Below are 27680 nucleotides of genomic sequence, written 5' to 3' on the forward strand. Positions count from 1 at the left end.
ATAAATAAAAGGGTGGGGCTACTCTGCCGCCCCACCTTTTACTGCTGGACGTACTGACCAACTATTTTTATTTTTTATTTTTTAATATATTTAAATATTTTTAAAATATAAAAAAATATATCAATATACTTAAAATTACTTTTTTAATTATTAAATAAAAAAAAAGTCAAATGATCACTAAGGGTGTGTTTGGCAAGTGAGAGTACGAGTACTTTCACTACTATTCTTTATTTTATTATTACTTTTTACCTACTTTTTTACTATTCATTACTTTTTACTTATTTTTTAATATTTTATTATTATTTTTTTACTATTATTTATAAATATTCTAAATATTTTTTAGATATTCTTCCTATCCAAACTAAACTTTAGGAAGAGGTAAAGTAATGTTTTCCTAGATAAAAAGTGATAAAAGAAATGATAAATGGAGGGAATCGTGGGAGCGCATTTCCGAACCGCACCATTTGTTTTTAGCATTTGTAACTGACGATGGAAGTGTTTTTTCCACGTTCGCCCCGTGTTGTTCGGATTCTTTCGTCTCCCACTTCAGTCCCACGACCCCTTTTTTATTATTATAATTTATATCTCCCTCTCTCTTTGTCTCCCTCTCATTCTCTCTCTCTCTCTCTCTCTCCCTCGAAGATTCCCAGATTTTTTGGTTCTCTCTCTCATCGACGTGGTCCTTCCGCCGATGTTAGAGCCAACACACAACGTTGTTCCTTCGTAATCTCTCTTTGTGTCTCTCTGTCTCTGTGTCTCACTGGATGCTTTTGAGTTTCATGGAATATGAAGTTTGATTGTGTAAGCATCCTCTTTCACCTCCTTCCCCTTCTTCTATTTTTGCTTTATCTTTTCTGCTGTTCTATTTCCCTGTCGTCTTGCTCTGTTTTGACCAAAACAGAAGAAACTAGTATGAGAAAGCAAAAGCTACAACCCAAACTCAGCTGTCGGCCTGGATTTGCTTCGTACATTTATCGTTTTTTGCTTCCCCATTGAACCCTACCTCCAGGCCTAAAATCATCTATTTATTTCTTTATTTTTATGTTGGTTTCAAATTTGGTGCACCTTGATGAGATGATGGTCTTTGAAGATGTTGGCTCATTTTCTCTATTGCTTATTAGCCACTCTGGCCCTTTTCACGGCGGTGTACATGCGGGGGTGGTGGCATGTGGGGATTTAATCTGTATTTATATGAGCCGTGCTGTTTCAAGATTCATTATGCTGAAAATTCGACGGGATTTATGCCATAGCCCATACTAAAGGCCATGTGTATTGGTTGTTACAAACCTGTAAATGGTGCTCGAGTTCTCCCCCCATTATTTCTGCTTCACGTCTTCGTTAAACCTCAGTAGATATTAAACAATGCTTCGAGTTGCTATCTTCCATTGTATTTCGTTGCATTTAATAGCTATCGCATTGAGATAAGCCGCCTTCTGGATTTTAATGCTGCTACATTAAGAACTCCAACTAAATAAGTGGTGATTTTTAAAGAATTTGAATGAGAAAGACTAACGATACTCTTAAAGAAATTGATCTGCATAGCTTTTTTCTTCTTCATAAGCATGCTGATCTTTACATTGCATGGTACCATGTGTTGTTCTTTTGGGTAAACAACTGTTGCCAGCTCTTTGCTTGACTTGCAATTTGGTAAAATTTTGCTCAATCATTCATTTTCTTGGTGGCCTTGTCCGAACATATTGATTATTTAGCAACTTATCTTCTTGAGGTTTACCGATAGGAAAAAAAATCTTCTTGAGGCTTACACTTTCCATTTCTTCCCAGGTAACTGTATTTGCAGATCCAAATGGTCGGAGATCATGCCTTTGTAGTATTTTCCCCACAGCTTCTTTGCTTTGTCTTGTGTTCTTTGTAGGGAGTGCATTCGTATCTCCTAATTACAAAGAGGTAGCTATATATATTTACTCCAGTATCTAATGCACAACAGGAGTTATTCAACAGTTATTTTTGGTAAATTGATATTTTATGGTTTAAATCTTCAAACATTTTTCTCCCCTATTTGATAAGATCATTTGCCCAAAAGATTGGTTTTAAATTTAATTCAGTTCTATGTTTATTTGCCTTTGTATGGATCTCAATTGGGATGTCATGTGCTTCCTGTTGTGCAGAAATTATCATTATGGGAAATAGGTGGTAGTTTGCAGAATTCCAAATTCAGCAAATGCGGGGTTTTTTTTTCATCCCTTGGAACTTTGTAGAAAATTTTACATTTGTTGTTTGGCATCTTTCCTCTCATATAAAGTTGCTGGGATTTGTTGCTTATATTGGTTTTATTTTATTTAGAATAATTGCAGACCTCATGGAAGTGAAGCATTACCTGAAGGTATTGTTTCCAAGACTTCTGACTTGGAAATGCGAGCGTTATGGGGCACTCCAAAGGTAAAGGCTTATGGGACGAGGGGGGAAAGGGGGAGGGTATGGGAGTTTTATTCTTCCATCAAATTTTAACTAATCATACTTGAGTTGTGAGGAAAATTTTAGGATTATTCAGTTTACGCTCAATTTGAGGAAACTTTATCCATTTTTTCCTGAAATTTTTGAGCACATGTGGGATTTAATTTGGCCTTTTATTTGTATTTTATTTCCACTTGGCATCAAGCAATGCTGTGGTTAACATTAAGTTATCTGCTCATTCACATTGGCCATAGGTTCCAGCCAAGTTGTTTCTCACAGAGCAGTTGACTTAAGCCAATGCATCCAAAAAGACATTGAGGTCTAATTTAGGCACTTGTTTGAAATAATAACGAAGAACACTGTGTAACATTGACCACTGCAGTTTGGAAAAATAAATGGTGCTGTTTCAGAGTTGTAGACCTATTTTTGAAATTACGCCCTCCAAATCTAGGATAAGTGCGGTCAATGTAATTTCAACTGAACTTGTAAAAAATGTGAATTTTAGTTATATGACGTCATTATAAAATTAGAAACACGATAAATGATCTTAAAAGGTGTCTGAGTGGAGCCATTAGTGAAGAAATAGCAAAGGTAGAGAGAGAGAAGAAGAAGACAGAAGGAAGAGGACAAATAAGATTGTCTATTGGACTTGGATCTTTTTCTCTCTTCAATGCATATGGCCAATCTCTGTTTCTATTTTTTTCTTAGAGCTTGCTTCAACTTTTGCCACATGCTCTTATCCTAAATGAGGCTCTTACGTATGAATTTTTTTTTACCATTTCTTACTACCCTGGAGATTTTGTTTTCTTATCAAAATTTATTCTGATATTTCCACCAAATTTAGATTATTTTTTTCTGTCCATTCAGTTTAGGACAATCATGTGTATGGTGCAGTGTTCTTTGCCCATTCTTTAAATCTTTTGACTGCTTCAAAGTTGTTGCCTCTCTTGTTCTCATTCCTTGGTTCTGATTTGCCAATGGTTTGTTTTTTACAGCAGAGACATATATGTTACTTCCCTTTTGACCAAAAGACTTGCAGCTTTTTTTTCTTTTTGGATAAGTAATGTGTAAAATAATATTTGATTTTTTTTTTTATAGGTAAACGATTATATTATATTAATGAGAATAGGCTTAGCCTAGGTACACGAGTTAAACCTATCTAAGAAGAAGGGAGGGAAACAAGAAAATCATGAAAATTTGGGCCATTAAAATCTACAGCATTGGCCCAAAGAAACATAGTTCTAACAAACAATAATCTAATCTGTTATAGTGATCTCTCTCTGTCTTCGAAGGCACAGTCATTGTATGTGACACCTTATATGATAAAGATAATGGTAGGTGGTGTATGAGATCCCGCATTGCTTGGGAAGGAGAAGTTCTTGCTCTTTATAAGGTTATAATGGGGCCCAATTATATCATTGACTAGTTTTTTTGGAGTATAGGCCATGTGGTTTGGACCTTCTATTGGGGCGTTACAAATGGTATTAGAGCCTATCCCAACTAGAAATGTGGGACTTGAGCCATGCCACCTACGAAAGACAAGCCTGACGAGGACGTCAGAAATTTAGGAGGGGGGGAAATTGTGGCACCCTATATGATAAGGATAAGGGTAGGTGGTGTATGAGATCTTACATTGTTTGGGACTAAGAAGTTCTTGCTCTTTATAAGGTTTCAATGAGGTTTCAATTATATCATTGACTAATCTTTTTGCAAGCATAGGCCATATGGTTTGGGCCTTTTATTGGAGTGTTACAAATGGTGACACCCTATATGATAAAGATAAAGGTAAGTGGTGTATGAGATCTCACATTGCTTGGAAATGAAAAGTTTTTGCTCTTTATAAAGTTCTAATGGAGTTCTAATTATATCATTTTCTAGTCCTTTTAGAGTATAGACCATGTGGTTTGTATCTTCTATTGGGGTGTTACATTGCGCTCCTGACAAGTGTGGCTATTGTGCATTATGCCTCATTATGTTTGTCCAAAATAAGGCGTGAAGAAAGTGGAGAATGATGTAGCAAGGCAGTTGTATCCTTCTTCATGCCTCTTTTGAGATCTTCTAGTTTAGATGTACCAATATAACTTATTTGATATAAGCAAGAAGATAGTGATTTCACCATATTTTATTGGGGTTTTTGATAGAGTTAGTTCCCAGGTTCCTAGCAACAGTTATGAGATGGCATTCACAAATTCAGGCTCAGTGAGTTCCAAGATGTCATTACAGCTGGCTATTTGTGACAGTAAGTACCTTGTTTAGTTGGGGGGGGGGGTGCTTAACCAACCCCTCTGTGCACACTCCCCACCCAGCCTTAATCTAGTGAGGTGTACATCGAAGTGGGTATTTAAAAAGGGGGAGGATCTACAAGCTTTGTTGGGGTTTCTTGTGTAGGCTTTGAAGAACAGTTTAGGGCTCTTCTTGTAGCAATTGAAGATAGTCAAATGAAGTCAACCACAAAGCAAGATAGGGAACTTAAAAGACTTACTTGTTCTATTAACTACGACGCAAAGGAAGGGAGTGGTGGTTGGGATAGACCGAAAGGGAGGGGTAGGCTTTGTTTCCGTGAAGCCTAAGATCCTATCTTGGAACGTACGGGGGCTTAATGATCACAATAAACACCTTCGTATAAAATCGTTATTGCAGATGTGGAAGGTTGATGTGCTGTGTTTTCAGGAAACAAAGATGGAATTTATTGATAGATGTATTGTTCTTAGTTTATGGGGGTGCCTGTATGTGGGCTGGTCTTACTTGGCCTCTTTGAGAGTTTCAGGTAGTGTGTTGTTAATGTGGGATAAAAGAGTAGTTGAAGCGGTTGAGGAGTGTGTTGGAGACTACTTGGTTGTTAGTTGTTTTAAAAATGTTGTTGATGGGTGGGAGTGGGCTTTTGCAGGCATTTATGGGCCGAATGGGGTTGGTGACAAGAGAAGATTATGGGAGGAGTTGGCGGGCTTATATTCTCTATGGGAAGTGCTTTGGTGTATGAGTAGAGACTTTAATAGTACCCGATATCCTAGTGAGAGATCGGGGAATTATTGTAATCTTGTGGTTATGGAGGATTTCTCAGAGTTCATTTTTGACTTGGACCACATGGACCTCCCACTTGGTAGGGGTGAATTCACTTGGTCAAATAGTCAGGGTTGGTCGAGATTGGATAGATTTCTTGTTTTCCTTCATGGGAGGCTCATTATCCTGAGTTATGTTAGAAGAGGTTGCCTTGAGTTAACTCAGATCACTTACCAATTCTGCTAGATTGTGGAGGCATTCATGGGGGTTGCCATTACTTCCAATTTGAAAATATGTGGTTAGCAGTTGATGGTTTTGAAGAGAGGGTGCGTGCTTGGTGGTCATCATATCAGTTTGAAGGTAGTCCCAATTTTTTTATTGCAGGTAAGCTTGAGGCCTTGAAGCAGGACCTAAAGAAGTGGAATTTGGAGGTTTTTGGCAACATCGAAAACCAAAAGACTACCCTTTTGGAGGAATTACTGGAGTTAGAGGAAAATGTATTGATGGGAGACACCTCGGAGGAGGTATTATTGAGGAAGAGTTCGGTTGTGACTAATTTGGAGACTTCATGGAGACAAAAATCCATGGCCCTTTGGCTAAAAGATGGTGATGAATGTATGAAGTTTTTCCATAAAGTGGCTAATTCACATCAACGTTGCAAGCTATCGAGACACTTCACACAAGTACTCAAGTGATTTCTTCTCCCTTTGAGTTAGAAAATCATATTGGGCAGTATTACGAGAACCTTCTCACGGAACCGGCTTCTTGGAGGCCGAAGCTTGATGATTTGTTGTTTGAGGTGATTGATTCATAGAGTGCAAGCTACTTGGAGAGACCTTTTGACGAAGATGAAATTTATAAGGTCATTATCTGTATGGCCAAAGACAAAGCGTCGGTTCCAGATGGTTTTTCGATGGGATTCTTTCAAAAATGTTGGGACATTGTGAAAGGGGATATGTTGCAGGTTTTCCATGAATTTGACTCTTTTAAAAAGTTTGAAAAATGCTTTAATGCGACGTTCATTGCTCTCATTCCAAAGAAACATAGGGCTAAGACAATTGAGGATTTTCGTCCTAAAGCTTGGTGAGTGGGGTATACAAGATCATCTTGAAGGTTCTTGCTAGTCGATTAAGTCCATTGTTAGAACAAATTATTTCCAAGCCTCAAAACGCATTTATTCGTGGGAGACAAATCCTTGACTCAATTTTTATTGCAAATGAGTGCTTGGATCACAGAATGAGGGAGGGAGCTTTAGGCATCATTTGCAAGCTTAACATAGAAAAGGCTTATGATTATGTGAATTGGAAGTTTCTATTATATTTGTTTGGGAGGTGTGGCTTTGGCAACAAGTGGATCTCGTGGATACGACATTGTGTCTCCACTGCCTGCTTCTCTGTACTAGTCAACGGCATTCCTGCTGTTTTTTTTTACAGTTCTCGTGATTTGAGGCATGAAGATCCCTTATCTCCTCTTTTGTTTGTTATAGTCATGGAGGCACTTGGCCAGATGGTGAAGGTCGCGGTTGGAGGAGGGTTCCTATCTGGGTTCTTGGTGGCTAATGGCACGAATGACTCTATTATCATCTCACATATTTTATTTGCAGATGATACATTACTTTTTTGTGAAGCGAACCATAGTCAGATTCAATCGTTTTGAGCACTGTTATTATGTTTTGAAGCTATGTCGGGACTTAGGATGAATCTTGGTAAGTCTGAGATGGTTGCGGTGGGCATGGTGCCCAACATTAATAGCTTAGCAAGCTTTTTGGATTGTAAGGTGTCTTTGTTGCCTATGAAATATTTGGGTCTTCCGTTGGGTGCAAAGTTTAAGGCTAAAGCTATTTGGGATGGGATAGTGGAGAAGGTAGAGAAGAGGTTGGTGGGTTGGAAAATGGTGTATTTATTGAAATGGGATCATCTCACTTTAATAAAGAGTACCCTAACTAATCTTCCCACTTATTTCTTATCTTTGTTACCTTTGCCGGCAGGGGTGGCGAATATGATTGAGAAACTCTTCCGGGCGTTCTTATGGGGGGCCATGGGGGAGGGAAAGAAATACCATCTTGGTATGCTCCCCAGTCTCGAATGGGGGTTTGGGAATATGTAATTTGAGAACATTCAATACAGTTTTATTGGGGAAATGGTTATGGAGATACCACTTGGAGGGGGAGTCGTTGTGGAATGAGATTATTGATGCTAGACACGGAAGTGCTTGGGGGGTTGGTCCTCCATTGGAGTGAGGGGGGGGGGGGGGGGTTATGGTGTGGGATTATGGAAATTTATAAGGGATGGCCATGCTTTGAAAAACATATACGTTTTGTGGCCGGAGAGGGTACTAGAATCAGGTTTTGGCAGGATGTGTGGTGCGGAGATTGCGCTCTAGATAGGGTTTTTCCAGTCCTCTATTGTATTGCTATTAATAGGGATGCTTCAATGGCGGATGTGTGGGTATCTTCTCATGGCTCTTACCAATGGCATATCCTTTTTAATTGGGACTTTCATGATTGGGAATTGTCCACCGTGTCAGATTTTTTCAGATTGATATACTCCATGGGACACCTCACGGCACAACAAGATAGAATGCAATGGAGGCTCAATGATAGTAAGAAATGTATAGTCAGGGTGTATTACAAAATATTTGACAGCACAAGCTAACACTCCCTTCCCTTAGAAGAATGTGTGGAGGTCTTGTGTACCTTCTAAAGTAGCTTTCTTTGTATGGATTGCTTCTATTGGGAAGATTTTAACCACTGATAATTTGAGAAAGAGGGGATGTGTTGTGATGGATTGGTGTTGTATGTGTAAAAAAACTGGAAAATCAGTGGATCATCTCTTATTGCAATGTGAGGTGGCAAGGGCGCTGTGGGATGTGATCTTTAGAAGGGTTGATATTGCTTGGGTAATGCCATTGAGGGTGGTGGATCGATTCGGCTGCTGGAAAATGATCCAAGGCTGTCCCCAAGTGGCGGCAGTATGGAAGATGATCCCATTGTGCATCATGTGGTGTCTTTGGTCGAAAAGGAATGAACGATGTTTTGAAGACAAGGAGCGCACAACGGCGGAGCTGCAGAATTTTTTTGTACACACTTTACTGCTTTGGTTTTCAGCTATTGTGCTAAATGGGAACAATGTGCATGACTTTTTGTCTTTAATTTACCGTTCATAGAATGTAGTTAGGTGTTATTTTGTATACTTCCTGTGTACACTGGTTATACCTATTCCATTCTTATTTATAAAATTTATCTATTACTTATATATATATATATAAAAAAAAAAAAAAAAAAAAAAAAAAGTGAATCTATGCTCATGAAATATTGAAAATATAAAAACAACTGTGAAAGAAATGACTGAAGGCATAGCTGGTTGCTTAGTTATTATTACATTAAAATAAACCTTTTTCATGTAAGGCATACCAAGTATGAACAATTGTGAATGAAATGACTGAAGGCATAGATGGCTGTTTAGTTATTATTAACATCCTGCTTCATTTTCCTTGGTTAATGTCACACTTCAGATTGGATACATGCAAGCAATGCTTTAATTATGTATGTTATTGTTACCTCATTATTAATATACAATATTTTTTTAAAGTTTTTTGTATGGATGTATATGTTGTTTAAACAGGCTACTTATTATAGAGATCTTCAACAGTCTAATATGAGTTCCACGAGTAATTTATTTGCTGTGGCAGTTGGGATAAAGCAAAAAGATCTTGTGAATAGAATGGTGAAAAAGGTACTTAACTGAACTCCTGGATGTTTATTATTGCAATTTTTATTGTTTTATCTTGTGGTTGATTGCTCTTTATACCCCCCGTACTGCAGTTTCTATCAAGCAATTTTGTTGTGATGCTTTTCCATTATGATGGTGTTCTTAATGAATGGAGGGATTTTGAATGGAGTGATCATGTCATTCACATTTCTGCAGTCAATCAAACTAAATGGTAATTAATTTAGCCTTCTACTCTAATAATCATTTCTATCTAAGAAATATTATTCTAATGTGGCTTGCTGGAGCTTGGTTTTGATGATTATTAGGTGGTTTGCCAAGCGGTTCTTACATCCTGAAATAGTTGCTGAGTATGGTTACATCTTCCTTTGGGACGAGGACCTAGGAGTTGAAGAGTTCCACCCTGAACGGTACATTAGCTGCAAACTATTATAAACGGTTTTAAATTTGAAGTTTCCAAATGGCTAGTGTCATCAGTTTCCATTTCTTATCCTGCAATAAGATTCTATTGATACATATGACCAGTTATTTTTCTTTTTTGTTTTCAATCTTTTATATAACTCTAATGAAGAATCTGAATGCCACAAATGCAGCAAACGTCCTAATAGTAAATTAAATTTTGTATAGAAAATATTCTTTTTGATTGGTAATCATGTATAGAAAATATTAATAACCGAAACCTGATCTTAGAAGCTCTGTTACTTGCTCATAATTGTGGTTGTACCTGTGATTGTTGATCTTAGAATTTGTAAAACTAGTTTTACTTGTTCTATTACTTATGATGAAAAAAAAGTTTTCCTTCTTCTAGCAAGAAGACAAATAGTGGCCAAAGATGACACAGATTTTTACTGTCTGACAAGCTTTTTTGATGGGTAAAACAAATATTTATCATATGCTAAATAAGCATAGCCTAAGTACGTAGATTGCATACAAGAGAATGCAATTAATTGTTTTTTTTTTTTTTGATAAGTAAAAATATTATATATATATATATATATCAAAAGGAGTAATCAAGTACGTTGATATATACAAGAGAACACCTTGCCCATAATAGAAAACCCCTAATAGCCCAAAATGCCCGTGAAAAATAACTCAAAATACACCAACCCCAACCCCAACCCCTTGCTTCCCATAGAACTAAAACTCTGCCCAAAAAACCCCACCCCAACCCCTTGTTTCCCTTCTTCACAATGCCCTCCCTTTAGACTTCCCCCTAGTTGAGCTACCACCCTTAGCGTCATAGTTGATTGCCAAAAAAAGACGCTGTAACTCCCTACTTTTTTTGAAACTTGATTTGGTTTCAAGTGTATGGCTTGCCTCGATGGCAATAATTAGTTCTTTAAATTGGTCTTCACATCCTCCATGTGAAATTCTCACGAACTGCTGAATATCATTAACTTTAGGCAGAATCCAATCTGCTATTGGAGAAAGAAAGAACAAGGGAGCCGCAATATCCCTAGACACAGTATCCAACTGCACTCCTGACCCTAGGCATTCTTTTACACAAGGCACCAATGCCAAATCCATATTTAAATCCTATACCTCCTCAGCAACTTTATTGGTTCTCTCCAATGGTATGACATCAAGTCCCTTCACCTCTAGTGACCCTTTATGTGCAACTTCAGCAAGTCCCTTCACCAACGGTATGGCACCATTTTTCTTCAACTCTGACGAGGGAGCCATAGTTTCTTCGGGTACAGAAGTCATCTGAGGCGAATGACATTCTATTACAGATGTCTCTACATCGATACCCGACGTAGAACCCACTTCAAATAACCTAGACTTCCGTTTGACCTGCCATACTCTTCTGGATCTGATTATAGGAACAAGGCCAGATCCGATTTTCCGTTTTCCTTTATCTAAGTTTAAAGGATTCGGGCCTATCTTAGTCTTGTTCCTTACAACCCTGTTGCCTCCAGTTGAAAGCCGGTCTATTTTCGTAGACAAAAATGCTATTGCTGCCTTCAATTCGACAAGTTGGGTTTCCATCTCCTTTAAAGAATTATGCATAGTGACAAGCTAGTTCTGAGGCGTGATCTGCAAGCCACTAACATCATTCCCCTTATTGTGAACCCCTGAATCATGACCGGTCTTCAGAGCTGCAGCATATGATTGCCTCACCACCGTGGATGTACTTGGGTCTTTATGATTCACCTCCAAGTTGATGTTCTCATTCTTCTTTTGGTTTTCCTTCTTTGACCCATCAGCAAAAAGCATATCTGTAGCTTTGCGTAATTTCTTAGCAAATTTCTCCCAACCCAGACCTTCATACCCTTCAGGAATGACTACAACACTCTGCCGGCCTCCACCATATTCGGTGACAATATGGTAACTATACAAGCCTAAGTAAATTAAGGAAATGTGAAAATAAGGAAACAAGAATAGAGGAAGGATTATGGACAGCTTTGCTGTCCATTGACATTAGGAACCTACCATGCTTGTTGGAGCATCTTTGAGCCATGAATGTTCTGTTGCCTTCGCACAAGTGTTTTGTGAAATCCAAATTTTTCCCCGCTTGTAATACTGCTTCCATCGTGGCCATCAGCCATTTTAGACCACTGCGACCCCTCACTACAAATCTCCACACCCTTGTGCTCCTTTCCACAATTTTTAATGACGATTTCCATGATTATGGCAAAAGCTCAAAAGCCTTTGATTCGACCCAAAAGTGCACCAGCTGACCCATACTGATCAGACCTTCGACTTCAGATGCAGGGGCATCCCACATTGAAATGCATCATTCTGTCGAGTAAAAATAGTGCAGGAAGGTGGTTGGAGTTATCAGGTTTGGAAAACAGAGCCCAAAGGCGCACCAGGTTGGTAAAAATAGAACCCCTTAACTAAGATAACAGAAACTTCCAGTCGCCGGAGGATGACCGACGTTGGAGGCCCCACAATGGGGTTGCTAGAGTCCGTCGAAAACGTTTGTAACGATGGCTAATGCAAAGGTTCAGGTCACAGTTTGCCGGAGGAAGTAACGGAAAACAACATAATACTCCTAGTTGCTAGCAAAGAATTGATGACGGATACCTCACAACGGACTCGCTGGAGTCTGTCGTCCGAGTCTGTGGCGGTGTTGAAAGTGCACGTCGACAATATGACACCTTTGACAGGGATGAAGCGAAAGATCCAGTTCGTCGGCAAGGACTAATGCCAGACGGCTCTCAGTGAGGACACCGGGACCTGCTGGCCTCGTTTATGACGGAGGTGAGATATCACACTCCGATTGATGATGGGTGAGGGGTGGCGGCGGGTTGGTTGAGTTAGGGTTTCTCGCTTCACTGTTCACCCACGTGAATCGCAAGGTGTACGGAGAGATTCAAATTTGCTTTTAGGTAACTTCTCGTATTGAATGCAACTAATTAGGAGCTAGAGGTTGATACAAGTAAATCATGAAAACTGTGGTGCCAATTGAAGCCTATAGCTATAGCCCAGCAATAAAAGGTTTTGAAGAAGAAACTTTTAGGATCATCTAGAGAGTGTTCCTGATCTTCAAAGTTTTGGTCTGACAACGGGAGTGTAAATGAAGCTGAGAAGTCTTGGGATGGACCTTTTGGAGCTGCTGGCGAGGTTGTTTCCTTTCTTGTGGCTGCTAGAGAGGTGTTGATGGAATTTTGTCCTCCTCACGTACACCAAGTTGACACTATTTTTTGAGATTACGGATGACAATAATTTGGAATTGAATTTGGCGGGCAACTCTTTCGAGTTGACTCCTTTGGCAGGGGTTGACCAAATGCAAATGGATGGTGGATTAGACGCGCCAATGGATATGCAGTTTGTTCCAATGGAAAGGGACATTGTAGGATTTAGAATGCGAGGGAGGGAAGAGGCCGGGGATGATCCTATTCCTTTATCCTCTCTGCCACCAAGTTTGAGTTTGGCTAGTTTCTCTTGGAGTGGGTGTTACAAAAAGTGAAAGAGATCCAAGTTTGTGTTGGGGTTTCATGTGAGAGTATTGAAGAACAATTTAGGGGCTTCTCATTGCCTTTGAGGCGGGTCATTTTCATTAGGGGTGTGCAAAATGTGCAAAATTCTGAAAATTCCGACTCTGTCTGACTTCCGCTCCGACTCCGACTCCGACTTTGAAGTCATCGGAATTCGGAGTTGGAATTCGGAGTAGCTCCGAATATCTATTCTGAGTCGGAGTCGGAGTAGGGGCTCCAAGAAGCTCCGATTCCGACTCTGAAATTTTTTTTACTGTACACTTGCGCTCGAGCGAGGTGTCGAGTGCAAGTCGAGCACACGTTGTATTGAACATTGGCTCGATTGACATGTTGAGCGGAAGTCGAGCGAACCTCTCTGAAAGAGTTCCGCTCGAGCGCCACGTCGAGCGCACGTCGAGCTCCGATCTTATGTCGGAGCTCCTATAGGAGGTCGGAGCTCCGACCGACCTCCGATCGGAGTCGGACTCCGACTCCAATTCGGAGTCGGAGTCGGAGCCCAGCCCTAATTTTCATCTTTCAAGATTAGCATATAAAAGATAGAGGGAATTAAAGAGACACATGCTGATAAATTATGATGCGAAGGAGGGGAAAGTGACTCCGTGTCAAAAACTTACTATGCTATGGAAGGTTGATATCGTTTGTTTGTAAGAAACAGAGTTGAAGTTCATTGATAGAAGCATCATTCAAAGCTTTTGGGGATGTTCGTAAGGGATGGACCCATCTTGGCTCTAAGGGGGCTTCGGGTAGGGTACTTATAATTTGGGATAAGAGGGTTGTGGAGTTTCTAGAGGAGTGTATGGGGAGATTACTTGGTTGCATGTGCTTTCAAGAATGTTGGGGATGATTTTTTTTTAAAAAATGGGTAAAAATTAATTAATATCAATCGATGTAACCAAGTACATTGGGTGTATGCAAGAGAGAACATTTAGCCCATAATAGAGTACCCCTAATGACCAGTAAGTCCATCCAATATGCACCAATCCCGATTGGGACAAAACGCTCCTCACAGCAAAGCAAATCACTGTAACTACCCCAACCCTTGTTTCCACAAACCTAAGACACCACCCGAAACTCCCTTAGAAGCTGCATTCTACATACTACACCCCTAACTACACTCCTGCCCTCTCTAGTCCTCCCTCGACTTGAACTACCTCCCTCAGTGTCGTAGTTGATTGCCCAAGTAAGACAGTTTAACTCCCTGCCCTTCTTAAATCTTTATTTTGTTTCATGTAAGTGACCCGCCTCAATAGGAGTGAGTAGTGCTGTGAATTGGTCGTCAAATCCTCTATATGTAATCCCCACACACTGTTGTATTTCGTTAACCTTTTGCAGAACTCAATTTGATGATGAACCAGCTAACAGAGGAATAGATATCAAGGGAACATCTTCTCCAGACTCAGCTCTCAACTGTACATCAGGCCCTAAACATTAAGCCCAAAGTTTCCTCCACACCATCCCTTGCATTCAAATGTCATATCTCCTTAACAACACCCTTGTTATTGTCACAAGATTCCTGAAGAGATACCGACAAATTGGTTCTCTCTGTCATGAGTGGTGAGGCCATGGTCACCGGTGGAGGTTTTGGGTTGGCGGCAAACCCACAAATTGCCTTCACCTCCAGCGTGGTTGCCATTGTTTCGCCGGCAAGAATTGGAGATGCATCACTCCCTGGTGATCCATTCTGGCAGACCCTACATCTCCCTCAAGCCTTGGCATTATACTTAGCTCCGGTGAGGGTGCCATCGTTTCTTCAGGGAGAACGCTTGACCAGTGGCGAAGGGCATTCCATTTTGGGGAGAACATTGGGGATGGTTTTGTGTGGGATTTTGCTGGTAAATATGTGCCAAATTTGGATAGCAAAAGGAGACTTGTAGGATGAGATTGTTGGTTTGTGTTGTTTGTGGGATATGCCTTCGTGTATTGGTGGAGATTTTAATGTCATTCAATTTTTGAGTGAGAGATCAGGGGAGTCTCGTCTTAGTTCAGCTATGGACGACTTTTTCGAGCTTTTCTTTTATTCACATGGTCTAATAATCGGGTTTTGTCTAGATTGCACAAATTTTTGGTTTCATCTTCTTGAGGGCCACGTTTTCTCTAGTTGTGCCATACGAGACTACCTCAAGTATGTTTGGATCATTTTCATATTATGTTGGATTGTGGTGGCATTCACGTGTCATAAATATTTCAAGTTTGAAAATGTGTCGTAACTAGATGGCATTGTAACATTGGTGTTCTGATTATCAATTTATGACACTTATAGTTTCATGTTAGTAGCCAAACTAAGAGCTATGAAGAATGATTTGAAGATAAGGAATGTGCAAGACTTTGGATATGTAGATAGCCATAAGAAGTCTCTATTTGAAGAGTTGCAAGATATAGAAGGCAAGGAGGAGATTGGAGCTCTTTCTGATGAGGAGGTTCCAAGGATAAGCCAAATTGCCTTAGAGCTCAGAAAGGTGACTTTGATGGAGGAGATACCTTGGAGACAAAAAATCTCATGCTCTTAGGCTAAGGGAAGGGATAAGTACACAAAGTTCTTCCATTGTGTAACCAGCTCACATTAGAGGAACAATGCCATTGAGTTGCGCCACATTGATGGTCTTGTACTTTTTTATCATTCCGTGATAAAGGGCCAAATTTACCACTATTAGGCTTGTCTTCTTTCGAAACAATTTGGATGGAGACTTTTTAGGAAATATACATGTTAAAGAGTCATGAATTGTCTCTCCGTACGTAAGGAAAACTCTCTCGTACGTAAAACCCTAAGGAAGCCGCCGCCACCCTTGCTGGCGAGTGACCTCTCACCGTCGTCACAAACAAAGCCGACGGGCCCAGGCGACTTCCTTGAGGGCTGTCCGGCGTCGGCCCAGAGGAGAGAAAACAATACAAAGCTTGAAAACCCTAAGGAACCAGATCTGCCACCACCCACCCTTTGCTGGCAAGACACACCGCACCGTTGGCACAAATAAAGCCGACGGACCTCAGCGACTTCGCTGAGGACTGTCCGGCGTCGGTTCAACCTCCGGCGTCTTAGATATCGTTGTATTGCCTCTCAGAGTACTCTGGTGATCCCCCCAAAGGCTTCATTGGTCGTGTCGTCGACCCTGAAGGCTCTGGCGAGTGCTCCGGCGTCTTCTGTGAGCACGATTTGCAGCTGGAAACAACTCTGCAGTGCTTGCAGTGAGCATGACCTAGAGTCCACAACTTCGTAGTGCTTGCAGCTCCCAACTGATTTTTGATCTGGTTTCTCTGAGATGATGAATGGTTGTTGAAGAAGGGGAGTGGGTTAGTATGGGTTCTTCTATGGAGTTGGCCATAGAATCTAAATCCTTTACACTGGTAAAGGAGGGGAGTATGTTGGCCATTACTGAAAGGAGTCGAAGGGTGATATATAAGTTGGTTCTGGGTTCGACAACAGTGCAGTGGCTGGCCAAGGCCATAGAAGCGTGTACTAAGGATAAGAAACAAGATTGTTTCTCCACTGTTCGGGAAGGTCGACGCAGTTTCACAACGCATTGCTACTCGAATGCTCACGGACGTTATATGGCGGTGGAGGAGTATGGTGGTGGGGGGAGGAGGAATTTTATTTTCATTCCTGAAGAGGGGGGCAGTGTTTGGAGAAGGATAGGGGAGGTGCTGCGTCATTTTTCCTTCGACAAGAGAGGGAGTGACGGCTTGGAAGGACAAGGTGGTGTGGCAGGGAGGGAGAACATGGAGAAAGACCCAAGTACATCCTCGGTGGCGAGGCAATCCTATGCGGCAGCTCTAAAGACGGGACATGCTTTGGGGGTTCAGAGTATGGGGGGTCTGCCAATCATGCCTCAAGACCAGCTTGTCGAGATGCACAATTCTCTAAAGGAGATGGAAACCCAACTTGTCGAGTTGAAGACAGCGATAACTTTGTTGTCTACGAAAATAGATCGGCTTTCAGTTGGAGGCAACAGGGTGGTAAGAAACACGATAGGCCCGAATCCTTTAAACTTAGAAAAAGGAAAACGGAATATCGGATTCGGCCCTGTCCCTATAACCAGATCCAGGAGAGTATGGCGGGTCAAAAGGAAATCTGGGTTATTTGAAGTGGGATCTACATCGAGTATTGGCGTAGAGACATCAGTAATGGAATGTCATTCGTCTCGTGTAACATAGTATAGATCGATAGTCGGTATTACACCCTTGGTCCCTGAAGAAACTATGGCTCCCTCGTTAGAGTTGAAGGAAAAAGGTGTACTGCCAAGGTCTTAAGGAGATGTAGGATCCGCTATCACCCCAGAGGTGAAGGGACTTGTTGTCACCCCAGAATCTCCAATGGGGACCCTGATACCGTTGGAGAAAACCAATGGAGTTACTGGAGAACCAATGGGTTTGGCGTTGGTGCCTTGTGTAGAGGAATGTCTAGAGTCGGGAGTGCAGGTTGATGGGGATATTGTGGCTCCCCTGGTCTCTCTTCCTCCATAGCGGATTGGATTCTGCCTAAAGTTAACGAGATTCAGTAGTTCGTGGGAATTTCACATGGAGGATGTGAAGACCAATTTAACGAACTAATTACTACGATCGAGGCAAGCCGAACACTTGAAACCAAATCAAGCTTCAAGAAAAGCAGGGAGTTACAGCGTCTCTTTTCAACAATCAACTACGACGCTAAGGGTGGTAGTTCAACTAGAGGGAAGTCTAAAGGGAGGGTATTGTGAAGACGGGAATCAAGGTGTTGGGGTTGGTGTTCGGGTAGAGTTTTAGTTCTACGGGAAACAAGGATTGGGGTCAGGTCTGATGTACTTTGGGTTGGTTTTTTTATGGGCTTTTTGGGTCATTAGGGGCTTGTTGGGTCATTTTGGGCAAGATGTTTTCTTGTATACATTTAGTGTACTTGTTTTGATATATACAATATTTTTACTTATAAAAAAAAAAAAAAAACAATTTGGTTGGAGACATAAGCTTGGTGTTTTAGCCATTTGAGTCTATTGAATCCAGCAGTGCCAATTGATTGAAAAGACTGGTTGAACAAGAGAAGCTTCATCGAATGGTGAGTTGGATGGCTAAAGATTGAGCTTGAGGACCAAATGGATATTCCATGGAGTTTTTTGCACTCAACCGTGACTTTCATTGCACTCAACTGTAAGCGGCCCAGAGTTTCGGATGTGAAGAGGATTTGCCTCATTAGTCTTGTGAATGAAGCGTATAAAATCATGTCCAAAGTTTTGGTCAATTTAATGAGTACAATAATGGGGAACATTATTTCAAAGCCTCAAAATACCTTTGTCAAGGGAAGACAAATATTGGATTCGGTTCTTATTGCTAATGAATGCTTGGAAAGTAGAATAAAATCAAGAGAGCTAGGAATTTCATGCAAGTTGGATATGGATAAAGCTTACTATAAATTGGGTATTTTTGTATTATTTGCTTGGAAGGTGAGGCTTTGGGGATAGATGGTGCACATGGATAGGCATTTTGTTTCCACATCTCATTTCTCTGTCCTTGTGAATGACTTTGCGTTTGGTTTCTTTAACAGTTCCCGTGGCTAAGCAAGGAATCCGTTGTCCACATTTCTATATGTTATTATTATGGATGGCTCATATGAGGATGCTAGAGTCATAGTGAAGGGGGATTTCTTTTTGGGTTTTCAGTGGACACTTTACTACTTTGCTTTGAAGTGGTTTCTAGCCTAAAAGTGAATCTTGATAAGTCTGAACTGATCTCGGTGGGCAATGTTCGTAACATATAGAGCTTGGTGAGAATCTTAGGATGCAAGGTATCTCCTTTGCCCATCAAATACCTTAGAATTCCCTTGGGTGTTGCAAGGTACCCACTTGTGGGTAGCCCAAGTGGTAAGGGTGAACTTTTGTGCATGAGCCCCATGTCACAGGTTCGATTCCCCCTTGGATCAAACTGTGATTTAAGTGGGAGGCCATGGCGATGGATTGATGTGTTAGTCTCCCGGGAGTTTATGGGTGATAAGGGCTTCGCTGTGGAGTGGTTCCCCCGTCATAAAAAAAAAAAAAAGAATAATGAAAAAAAACGAAGAGAATTCCCTTGGGTGCTGCATATAAGGTGAAGAATATTTGGGCTGAGGTGATTGAGAAGATCAAATGAAGTCTGGTAAGTTAGAAAAGGATGTACCTTTCAGAAGTAGTTAGAATCGATTTGATTTTAAGTACTCATTCTAACCTCCCTACATATTTCCAATCCTTGTTCCCTTTACTGCAGATGGGGCAAATTGTATCCAGAATATATTTTGGGAATTCTTCTCGTGAGTAATTAGGGATGAGACCATGTTCTGCTTGGTAAGCTTGGATAAGGTTTGCTACCAATTTCTTGTGATGGGTTGTGATTAGAAACTTGAGAGTTTTCAACAATGCTCTTCTTGGGAAGTGGCTTTAGCAGTATCACAAAGAAGGGGAGGCATTGTGGAGGGCTGTAATTGATTTTAAGTATGAGAGTGTTTTGGGGGTTTGGTGCTCCAACAAATTTCATGGTGCACATGGTGGAGTTTGTGGAAAACAATAAGATCTAGCTAGGGACTTTTTGTTAGACATCTCAGATTTGCGGTTGGTGATGGCTCCAGGATTAGATTTTGGCATGATACTTGGTGTGGTGATTGCGCTCTCTAGGTTGCATTCCCGGCTCTATATTATATTACACATGAACAAGACGTTTCGGTGGCAAAGCTTTGGGAAAGTTCTAGTGTTTCGTTGTTGTAGAATGTTAGTTTTTCAGAGCAGCTCAAGATTGGGAGATGGGTGCTACTACAAAATTTTTCAGCCTGCTGTACCCTGAGTCTTGGTAGTGTTGTGGCGGATAATGATTTGGACTTAATCCAGGAGTGGGAAATTCTCTGTTCAGTCTTTTTACAAGGCTATGAAGGGCCAGCATTGTATACCTTTCCATTAGAAGGGAATCTGGAGGCGTAACGTGCCTCTTAAGGTTGCTTTCTTTGGTTTGACCGCTTCTCTCGGAAAAATCCCTCCCATGGATAACTTAAGGAAGCGGCAGATTATTATTGTTGATTGGAGCTGTATGTGTGAACGAAGTAGTGACTCTGTGGACCATTTATTACTTCATTGCAAGGTGGCTAGGACCCTTTTGTGATGATATTTTCAGTAGGACTGGACTTGCATGGGCAATGCCTGAGAGGGTGGTGGATCTCTTGCCTAGTTGGAGAGCTTTAGGGTAATTCCCAAATCATAGCAGTATGGAAGACAGTTCTCTTATGTATGATGCGGTGCATTCGGCTGGAGAGGAATGATCAGAGCTTTGAAGATAGGGAGTGATCATTGGAAGGACTCCGAAGATTTTTTTTTCAATGCTTTATTTTTATGGGGTCTATTGTCAATTTCAATGGAGCTATTTTTCATGATTTTCTTGTTTCTATTTCACCTAATGCTTAACTAGGTGTTTCCACATGTGCTTCGTGTGTACTAGGGCTACTCCTATTCATTTGATTCAATAAAAATTTATTTAACCAAAAAAAAGAAAAAATGTCTAGAAATCACAGTTGGATATTTGACTTTTCTAAAAATGTTTCTTTCTTCCAGAATACACTTTCTTATAATGATCAAGGCTTGCTAGGTAATTCATGAAAATTTACTTTTGAGTGCGATCGAGAGTCAAGATGTTACAATCTTTCTATAAAGTCTTATAACTTTTCTGATCATATATCACTCATTTATTCTTATAGGTGAGTACGGGCATGTTTGGACACTTAAGAGTATTTCAGAATTTTGTGAATAGTAGTGAAATAGTTTGAGTGAAGATGTTATATTGGGTTTTGGGAAAGGAGAGAAAAAGTTGAATAAAAACATTATGAAGTTAAAAAATTGTTTGAATATAATTTTTTAATATTATTTTTGTTTCAAGTTTGTAAAAGTTTTATTGAGTTTTGTGTTTGTTTTGAAGATTGTAAAAGTTTATTTAGTGTTTGCGTTTGGATAATGATTAGGTAATGATTAGATAAAAGAGTTGAAAATTTGAATTGAATAGTGTTTTGTGTTTGAGTGATGTTTGAGAATGAAATTATGAAATTTTTTAGAATTTTGAGAATTCTTTGCCTGTCCAAACATGCCCTACATGATCTCATTATTCAACATTAGCCAGTTGGAGGATTATCAAATGAGACATTGGCATGCATAACGCATGACATGTACACAACTTCAAATTATAAATGTTTGGTACCTTTTTTCTTAATAAGTAATTAAAATGTTAGAAATTACTCAACTCGTTCGTTGTTAATCCTCCTCATGGGCCATCTTCCGGTGTGATGCCAACTATCGCTGATGGTGCTTTAAAGTGCTCAGGTTATCAATTAATGATCCAATGCTTTGCTCTTCTCCACAATGCCACTTGAAGTATGGGAATAGGTGAATGAGTAGGGTAGAGTTGTGCTGATGGTCATGGTTTGGCAAATTATGCCCGTGTCAACAAATTGCCTACCGGCAGAGGTTTTTCGACTATTCACCTGGTTGAATAGAAGTTCTCTCTTATTCACCTTTCGCCTCTTTTTTATCTAAACACATCGATCAGTCCCGTCCTCTCCTTTCTTATTCATGCCTCTTTATAGACGTGCTGTGAATCTTCTAAAATATTCTCCTTGATGTGTATGTATGATTCGATCTACTGATACCTGAACATTCTATCTGCCACCAGATTACGTTCTTGATGTGCAACTTCAGCTACTGATATGGCCGCTTTTTCCAGGAGCTCTTACTCTTAGACATTGTGATGGCTGTTATCTTCTGTCTCTATGCTTTCATCCCCTCTATTTCCACAATAAAGGTATTAGTACCTATCAAAAAAACAATAGAGGTATTGAGGTTCTCTCTTTCAAAAATGTTCTCCTTAAAGGCCTTCCTTCTGGGCAAATTTCTTTACTTATTTTTCATCCCAAGACTCGATTAGACCTTGGTCTTCTATACCATCAGTTGCCGCCATTCCTAGGTCTGACCTTCCTTTCTTGGTTGGACTTTGGGAATCTCTGGACGCTGAATTCTTTTGGGCCTGGGTCTCCTATCCCATCAATCACAATCAAGATCAGGATGAGAAAGAAACCAAAAAAAAAAAAAAAACCTTAGATTCTTAATCAACATAACGTAAGTTCTTTTTTTGTAAGAGTTTTTTGAATAAGTTCTTAAGAGAAGTTGTAACCCAAATGCTAAAATTTTGTTGATAATAGAAAGTCAAGCTGTGTCACAATGTTATGATGTTACGATCATCATTTATGAGAAGACAACTTTAAAACAACTTTAAAACCTTATGATAATCATATGATCTTTGCCTACTGAAAATTGAACTTTAAAAAGCACTTTAATGAACCTAAATAAAATGGGTTGCGATGGTACGTACCACTCGAACCAAACCTGTGAACTGTATTTTTCTTTTCCTCCAAATGTTTTCCTCAATCAGTCTTGTAATCAGAAGCAATATCTTTATTTATGGTATTCAAAGTGAGATTGTGTGTCTGTATTTTGGAAAATATTTTTTATGAAAATTTTTCCCCTCCAAATATTTGATGGAAAGGGGATAATCTAAAATAACTATCGAAGTCAACTCCCCCATCTAATTGTAAAAATTTGGTTTCCTGCAATGATATTTTATTTGGCCCACATTTCACTTTTTGCTTTATGAGTAGGCTCTATTTGACCTTTTCACACAAGGGCACCATTGGCTTAAACAAGGGTTGGCAACTTAACTTTTAGTTACATGCATTTTATGATATATTTGGAGAAATGCTTATACTTGATATTCTTTGTACTCTTGAAATTACTAGATATGTCTCTATCATTAAAAGTGAAGGTCTTGAGATATCACAGCCAGCACTTGATCGTAACAAATCAGAGGTGCATCATCAAATTACTGCACGTGGGAGGAGATCAAAAGTGCACAGGTTCTCTAGTAGGATTATTCTTATGTTTTAATTTTAACTTCTTCGTTTTTCTTTTACTTTCTCATTTCCATATATCCCTTTTGCCATTTTTTTGTCCCATGCTTTGTTTCTCATTCAAAAAATCAAGGGCTTAAATTTTCTTTGCGCTCTTTCTCTTTATCTGGAAATTTGTTCCCTTATGAAAAGTTAAAAGCACAAAGGTAATTATTCTCGCTTTCTATTGAAATTATTACATACAGAGTGGTATTTAAAAAAAAAAAAAAAGGAATCATACTTTAAGAGCAGCTGATTGCAGTTGCTATCTGTTCATCATGCTACCAACACTAAAACCTGATCCGCATTTATATAAGATGACCAATATTAGAACCCCATTCAGCTAGAGGATCATAATTCAATATCTGACCAAGTATAGAAGTCTGCCTCAACTTCTTCTGTTTCCTCTGTGGAGCCCAAAGAATGTGTCCTTATTTCAACAAGAGGATCTTCATTAGGTCAGGTCTGTAATTAGAGATATCTCCCAAAGAATGTGTCCTTATTTTAAAGTTCCAAGAATGGCATGGAAAAAGTACTGGAAATGTCTCCAAAGCTGTTGACTTATTCTCAGCTGTCTTTTAGATGGTATGGATGACATTTCGAAGGCATCTGGAATGTTAGTTGCTTTATTGAAGCTGCCACATTTGGTTCCTATATTTGCTCACTGTTAGTAACTTTTCTTAACAATATGATTTAGATTAAGTAGGCCTAAAAACAATTGCTTTATTTGGTTTTAATGTTGTATATGCTTTTGGCCCATGTTTCTGCAGAAGAACTTACAAGCCTGGCAATGGTGGGAAAGGTTGTGATGGCAGCAGTACTGCTCCTCCATGCACTGGGTAAAATTTCACGTCCTAGAAGTATCTGGTTTTGTTCATATTGAATGTAATAGCTTATTTAATTTCTAAAGAAGGGACAGAAGTTCCTATTCTTGTGTCAACATTCTTACAACAGTTGAAGTTTTTGTACGAAACTAAGATAAAAGTCATTCTTGCAGATGGATAGAAATGATGGCACCTGTTTTTTCGAAAGCTGCCTGGCGGTGTGTATGGTATATGATCCAGGTGTGACATATTACTTCATTTATGACGAAATAAGTTTGCAAAATATGCAGAGGGTTCTCTTTAATCAATAGTTTGAGTTATTTCTATAAGATGTGCTGAAACTGACATGAAATAGAAACATTTAAAAGTAGAGTCTCAAACTTGGATAAGGAGAGACTTCCCAATAATTAAAAAAGCCCAACTATAGACCAGTACAGAAATGATACTGGCAAACTTGTATAGCTATTACTTAAGCACCGCAGCTTAACTCTGTAAAGTGGTAAAGCAAATACAGTGTGGATAGCGTTCATTTTGATCTCCCGATTGAAGGAGCTTGGAAACAAGCTGATTTAACTGTGCGCTACCCGTAACATTTAATTATTTTATAGAACTCCTGTTGTTCCCATCTGTGGGAATTGCTTTGGCTTTCCATTTCTATCCGCACCTGACCCATTCCATCAACCCTCTCTTTTTCTTTTTCTTTTTTCTTTTTTCCTTTCTTTGGTTAGGCGACAATAGGGGAAGGGGTTGAAGGTAGCTACCGTTACTTAGGCTGGCCAATTTAGTAGAGGATATATACCATTTGGGTCAAACTGAGTAATCCACGTTATTCATTGAAGTACAAGGACATGATGGATAGAAAGGGTCTAGTACACATCTCGTTGGACTTGGATTGCGTCCTTTGTGCTTATAATGAGATTTTAATTACCTGAGAGAGAGAGAGAGAGAGAGAGAGATTAGAACTTGTGATCTAATTCTCCAACTCATCTAGATTCCTTTGTCCATAACTTTTTTACAGAATGACTTGATCCATGCCTGGGGCCTGGACATGCAGCTTGGTTATTGTGCACAGGCAAGCTCCTTGTTATTATTTATCCTCTCTCTCTCTCTCTCCACCTTTTAAAGATCTCCTAGGCCCAGACTTGTTGCATGAAACCTTTTTTTCCTCCACAAGCAGGGTGATCGAACCAAAAATGTTGGCGTTGTGGATGCTGAGTACATAGTTCATTATGGTCGTCCAACACTTGGAGGCATTGATAAAAATGAGGTTAGATTCAAGAAATCTCTTATCACTTACTACTGCTGAGAGAAAGCTTTAGGTGTTCGTTATGTTTTGAACATATGAACTGTCCCTCTTATGTTTCGAATGTTGTAGGGTTTGTTACGCTTGTGATTGTCACTTGTCTTGTATTCTTGTATAAGGGCGGGCAAGTAGTTCTTGTTGCAAAAGTTTTGGTGGGTTTGATTATAGGTTTTCTTCTTTCTTAATAGCTTAATAATATCCCGGGCATATTAGAGTTTATTTCCATGGATGCTACAACTAGTGATCATGTGCATGAAAACAAAAGAAGGGGGTTAATTGTATTTACTCATATGACCTATACTACATTACATTCTCATTTACATCCATAGACTTTCACTTGGTGAAACTTGGACCCTTATTTCAATGTTACATGGGCTGTTAAAGTTAATGGCGAATTTTTTCAGAGGTGGATAAGTTCTGCCTGTGTGCTGCTCTGTTATGCAATTGGATTCCCTCCCTGAAAAAAAATATAATGATACTTTAACTGCAGTCAACTAATCCCAACTATCTTAGTATTGCCTTGATAAATTTTCAACGAATTATAGTCTGCAACATGCCTTTTCTTCTTCCTTTTTTTTTTTTCTGCCTATCTATAGTAAGATCGTAGAATTGCTTACAGTTCAAAGTGCAATATTCAAGCTTCATTTTGTACACTTTTTTTACTCCACACGAGCACTGACTTGTCATGTACAAAGTTGTATCAGACGATAAGTTACTGCCTTTGCATGTTAAATATATTACCCCCATCTGTGTCATCAAGTTCATTATTTCTGTAAACAAGTTTTCTGTAAAGCATAATGCATTGCATTAATTACTGATTATATTATAGCCACCATCTAGTATCAAATCCTTTGTAGTCTTTATCGTGTAGTTTACTTGCATCTATTACATCTCAGATTCTTTTGCCTTTTTTAACCTCTTTTCACCATTCGCTAAAAGGCTTTGTGCTAGAAAGCTGATGTGAAAATGCCAATACGTCTTATAGGAAGATCATAAACTGCATGCTATTAAGCATCCAATTGAACACTTATTAAATGAGTATTGACTGATTCCTTAAATATCATCAGCAATGTGATTTTGTGCTTCATAATTCTAGGATTTAATTCATAAAAGGATTTTATCTGTCCTTGGTGTGCCGTCCAAAGCAATATGAGTGAATAATATTGTTCAATTTCTAAAACTGTATAATGTGAATACTGATTTGTGGATTTAGGTTATTAATTGCCAATTAATGTTCATCAATGCGAAAAATTCATCCCACATGCCAGACTTCGAAAATCAAAAAGAATATAACTAGCACAGAAACATTGATTTCCTAATTTTTTTATTATTATTTATAATCTGAAAACTTAATTGTCTTTGTGTCGCAGGCATCATCTAACACTCGTGTAAAAGATCATAGAGCTGATGTAAGTTTTGACTCTTTTTAAGCAAAATAAAAATAGTTAAATCTATTTTCTAGCTCCCTTGGCTGGTTAAAATGCCTGTTGAAGTCGCCTTCATCTTGTTTGGATTGATGATGCTCTGATATCTGTCAAAACTGCCGGTCTTAGATAATGAATGACTGTTACTCACTAGTATGTGCTGATGGCAGTATGAAGAATAATGGAACATAATATACTTCAGCCAGAAGACAGAATATATTGTACCACTTAGTGAGCAACAGGCTTTGCTAATCCTCAGAGGGTTTGTAGAAGGCTTCTAGCTGAGAATTCACTGGGAATGAAAATCACTAGGTCCACTTAGGGAATCCTGTCCGTGAAGTATCCATCCCAAATAGTACATGACAGAAGGCACACATAAATTGAGGTTGTTCACCAGTCTAGCTGATTTGAAGGGAAAAGATTGTAGCTATCCAGACACTTGAGCACATTGTAATTAACCTGATCACTGGGGAGAGGGACGGTTTGATATGTGATGCCTTCCGGCCATGATTTCTCCGTCTTTATCAAGAGTTAGCATTCCAATATAGTAGTTCTTTTGAACTGAGTATTGTCATGTTTTTTGGCAGGTGAGGAGGCAATCCTACATTGAGTTAGATGTTTTCAGAAAAAGATGGAGAAAAGCTGTTGAGGAGGATAAATGTTGGATTGACCCATATCAACAGCCAGTGGAAAAGGGTCTCCTTTAATCTTCCTTTGCTGGTCTTCAATTTCATGTAAAAGATGTAACATAATACACCGCAGCTGTTGTTGTAAAGATAAGGAAAGACCTCGATCGGGGGAAAACAGGTATTACTGGCAGGATAGGTCGATATTTGTTATGCCGGGATCTTCGGCCGTGGAATACGTATGTACCTTTGTTGAGACTTGGTTTGGAATACACTTCCATTCTTCCATTCTTCGTATATATTTAAACTCCTGTAAGTTTGCCATTCTTTGCAAAATATATTTATATTGATTGCTATAAGCAGAAATAGTTAGAAATCAAGCTATAACTCTTATTTGTAGAGTAAATCTTGTAATCTCTTGTACAAAATTAAAAGAAACTTTTGTCATTGCCAACTTCACTGGCTCTCTTGTAAGTTGATATTTTTATTTTCTATTTGTTCTTTTTTTTACT

General features: G+C 39.3%; 1 protein-coding gene and 2 long non-coding RNA genes across 5 annotated transcripts; 2 read left to right on the plus strand and 1 right to left on the minus strand.

Moving 5' to 3' along the window:
* The first annotated feature begins 543 nt into the window (after nucleotides 1-543).
* LOC121259713 lies at nucleotides 544-27680 on the plus strand. Of its 3 annotated transcripts, none has more exons than XM_041161434.1 (14): nucleotides 544-801; nucleotides 1783-1905; nucleotides 2127-2186; nucleotides 2302-2397; nucleotides 9036-9146; nucleotides 9236-9354; nucleotides 9449-9550; nucleotides 22842-22958; nucleotides 23762-23830; nucleotides 23989-24055; nucleotides 24834-24887; nucleotides 24993-25082; nucleotides 26489-26527; nucleotides 27130-27680. In XM_041161434.1, exons 1-14 carry the CDS (start codon nucleotides 787-789, stop codon nucleotides 27247-27249), a joined length of 1182 nt encoding a protein of 393 aa, XP_041017368.1. In that variant the 5' UTR covers nucleotides 544-786; the 3' UTR covers nucleotides 27250-27680. The 3 variants fall into 3 exon arrangements, with proteins under 3 accessions (XP_041017368.1, XP_041017369.1, XP_041017370.1); XM_041161435.1 differs by lacking the exon at nucleotides 544-801 and adding an exon at nucleotides 817-1296; XM_041161436.1 differs by lacking the exon at nucleotides 544-801 and having other exon boundaries at nucleotides 1789-1905; nucleotides 2127-2151.
* On the minus strand, nucleotides 6893-17995 carry LOC121259716. The gene is made up of 3 exons (XR_005939624.1): nucleotides 17965-17995; nucleotides 14780-14781; nucleotides 6893-7350 (listed from the first exon to the last, which is right to left on the minus strand). It is a non-coding gene; the product is annotated as an uncharacterized LOC121259716 (long non-coding RNA).
* LOC121259715 lies at nucleotides 7002-7459 on the plus strand. Its single transcript, XR_005939623.1, has 2 exons — nucleotides 7002-7117; nucleotides 7400-7459. It is a non-coding gene; the product is annotated as an uncharacterized LOC121259715 (long non-coding RNA).

This window comes from Juglans microcarpa x Juglans regia, chromosome 4D, assembly GCF_004785595.1.
Source record: "Juglans microcarpa x Juglans regia isolate MS1-56 chromosome 4D, Jm3101_v1.0, whole genome shotgun sequence".
NCBI classification, from domain to species: Eukaryota; Viridiplantae; Streptophyta; class Magnoliopsida; order Fagales; family Juglandaceae; genus Juglans; species Juglans microcarpa x Juglans regia.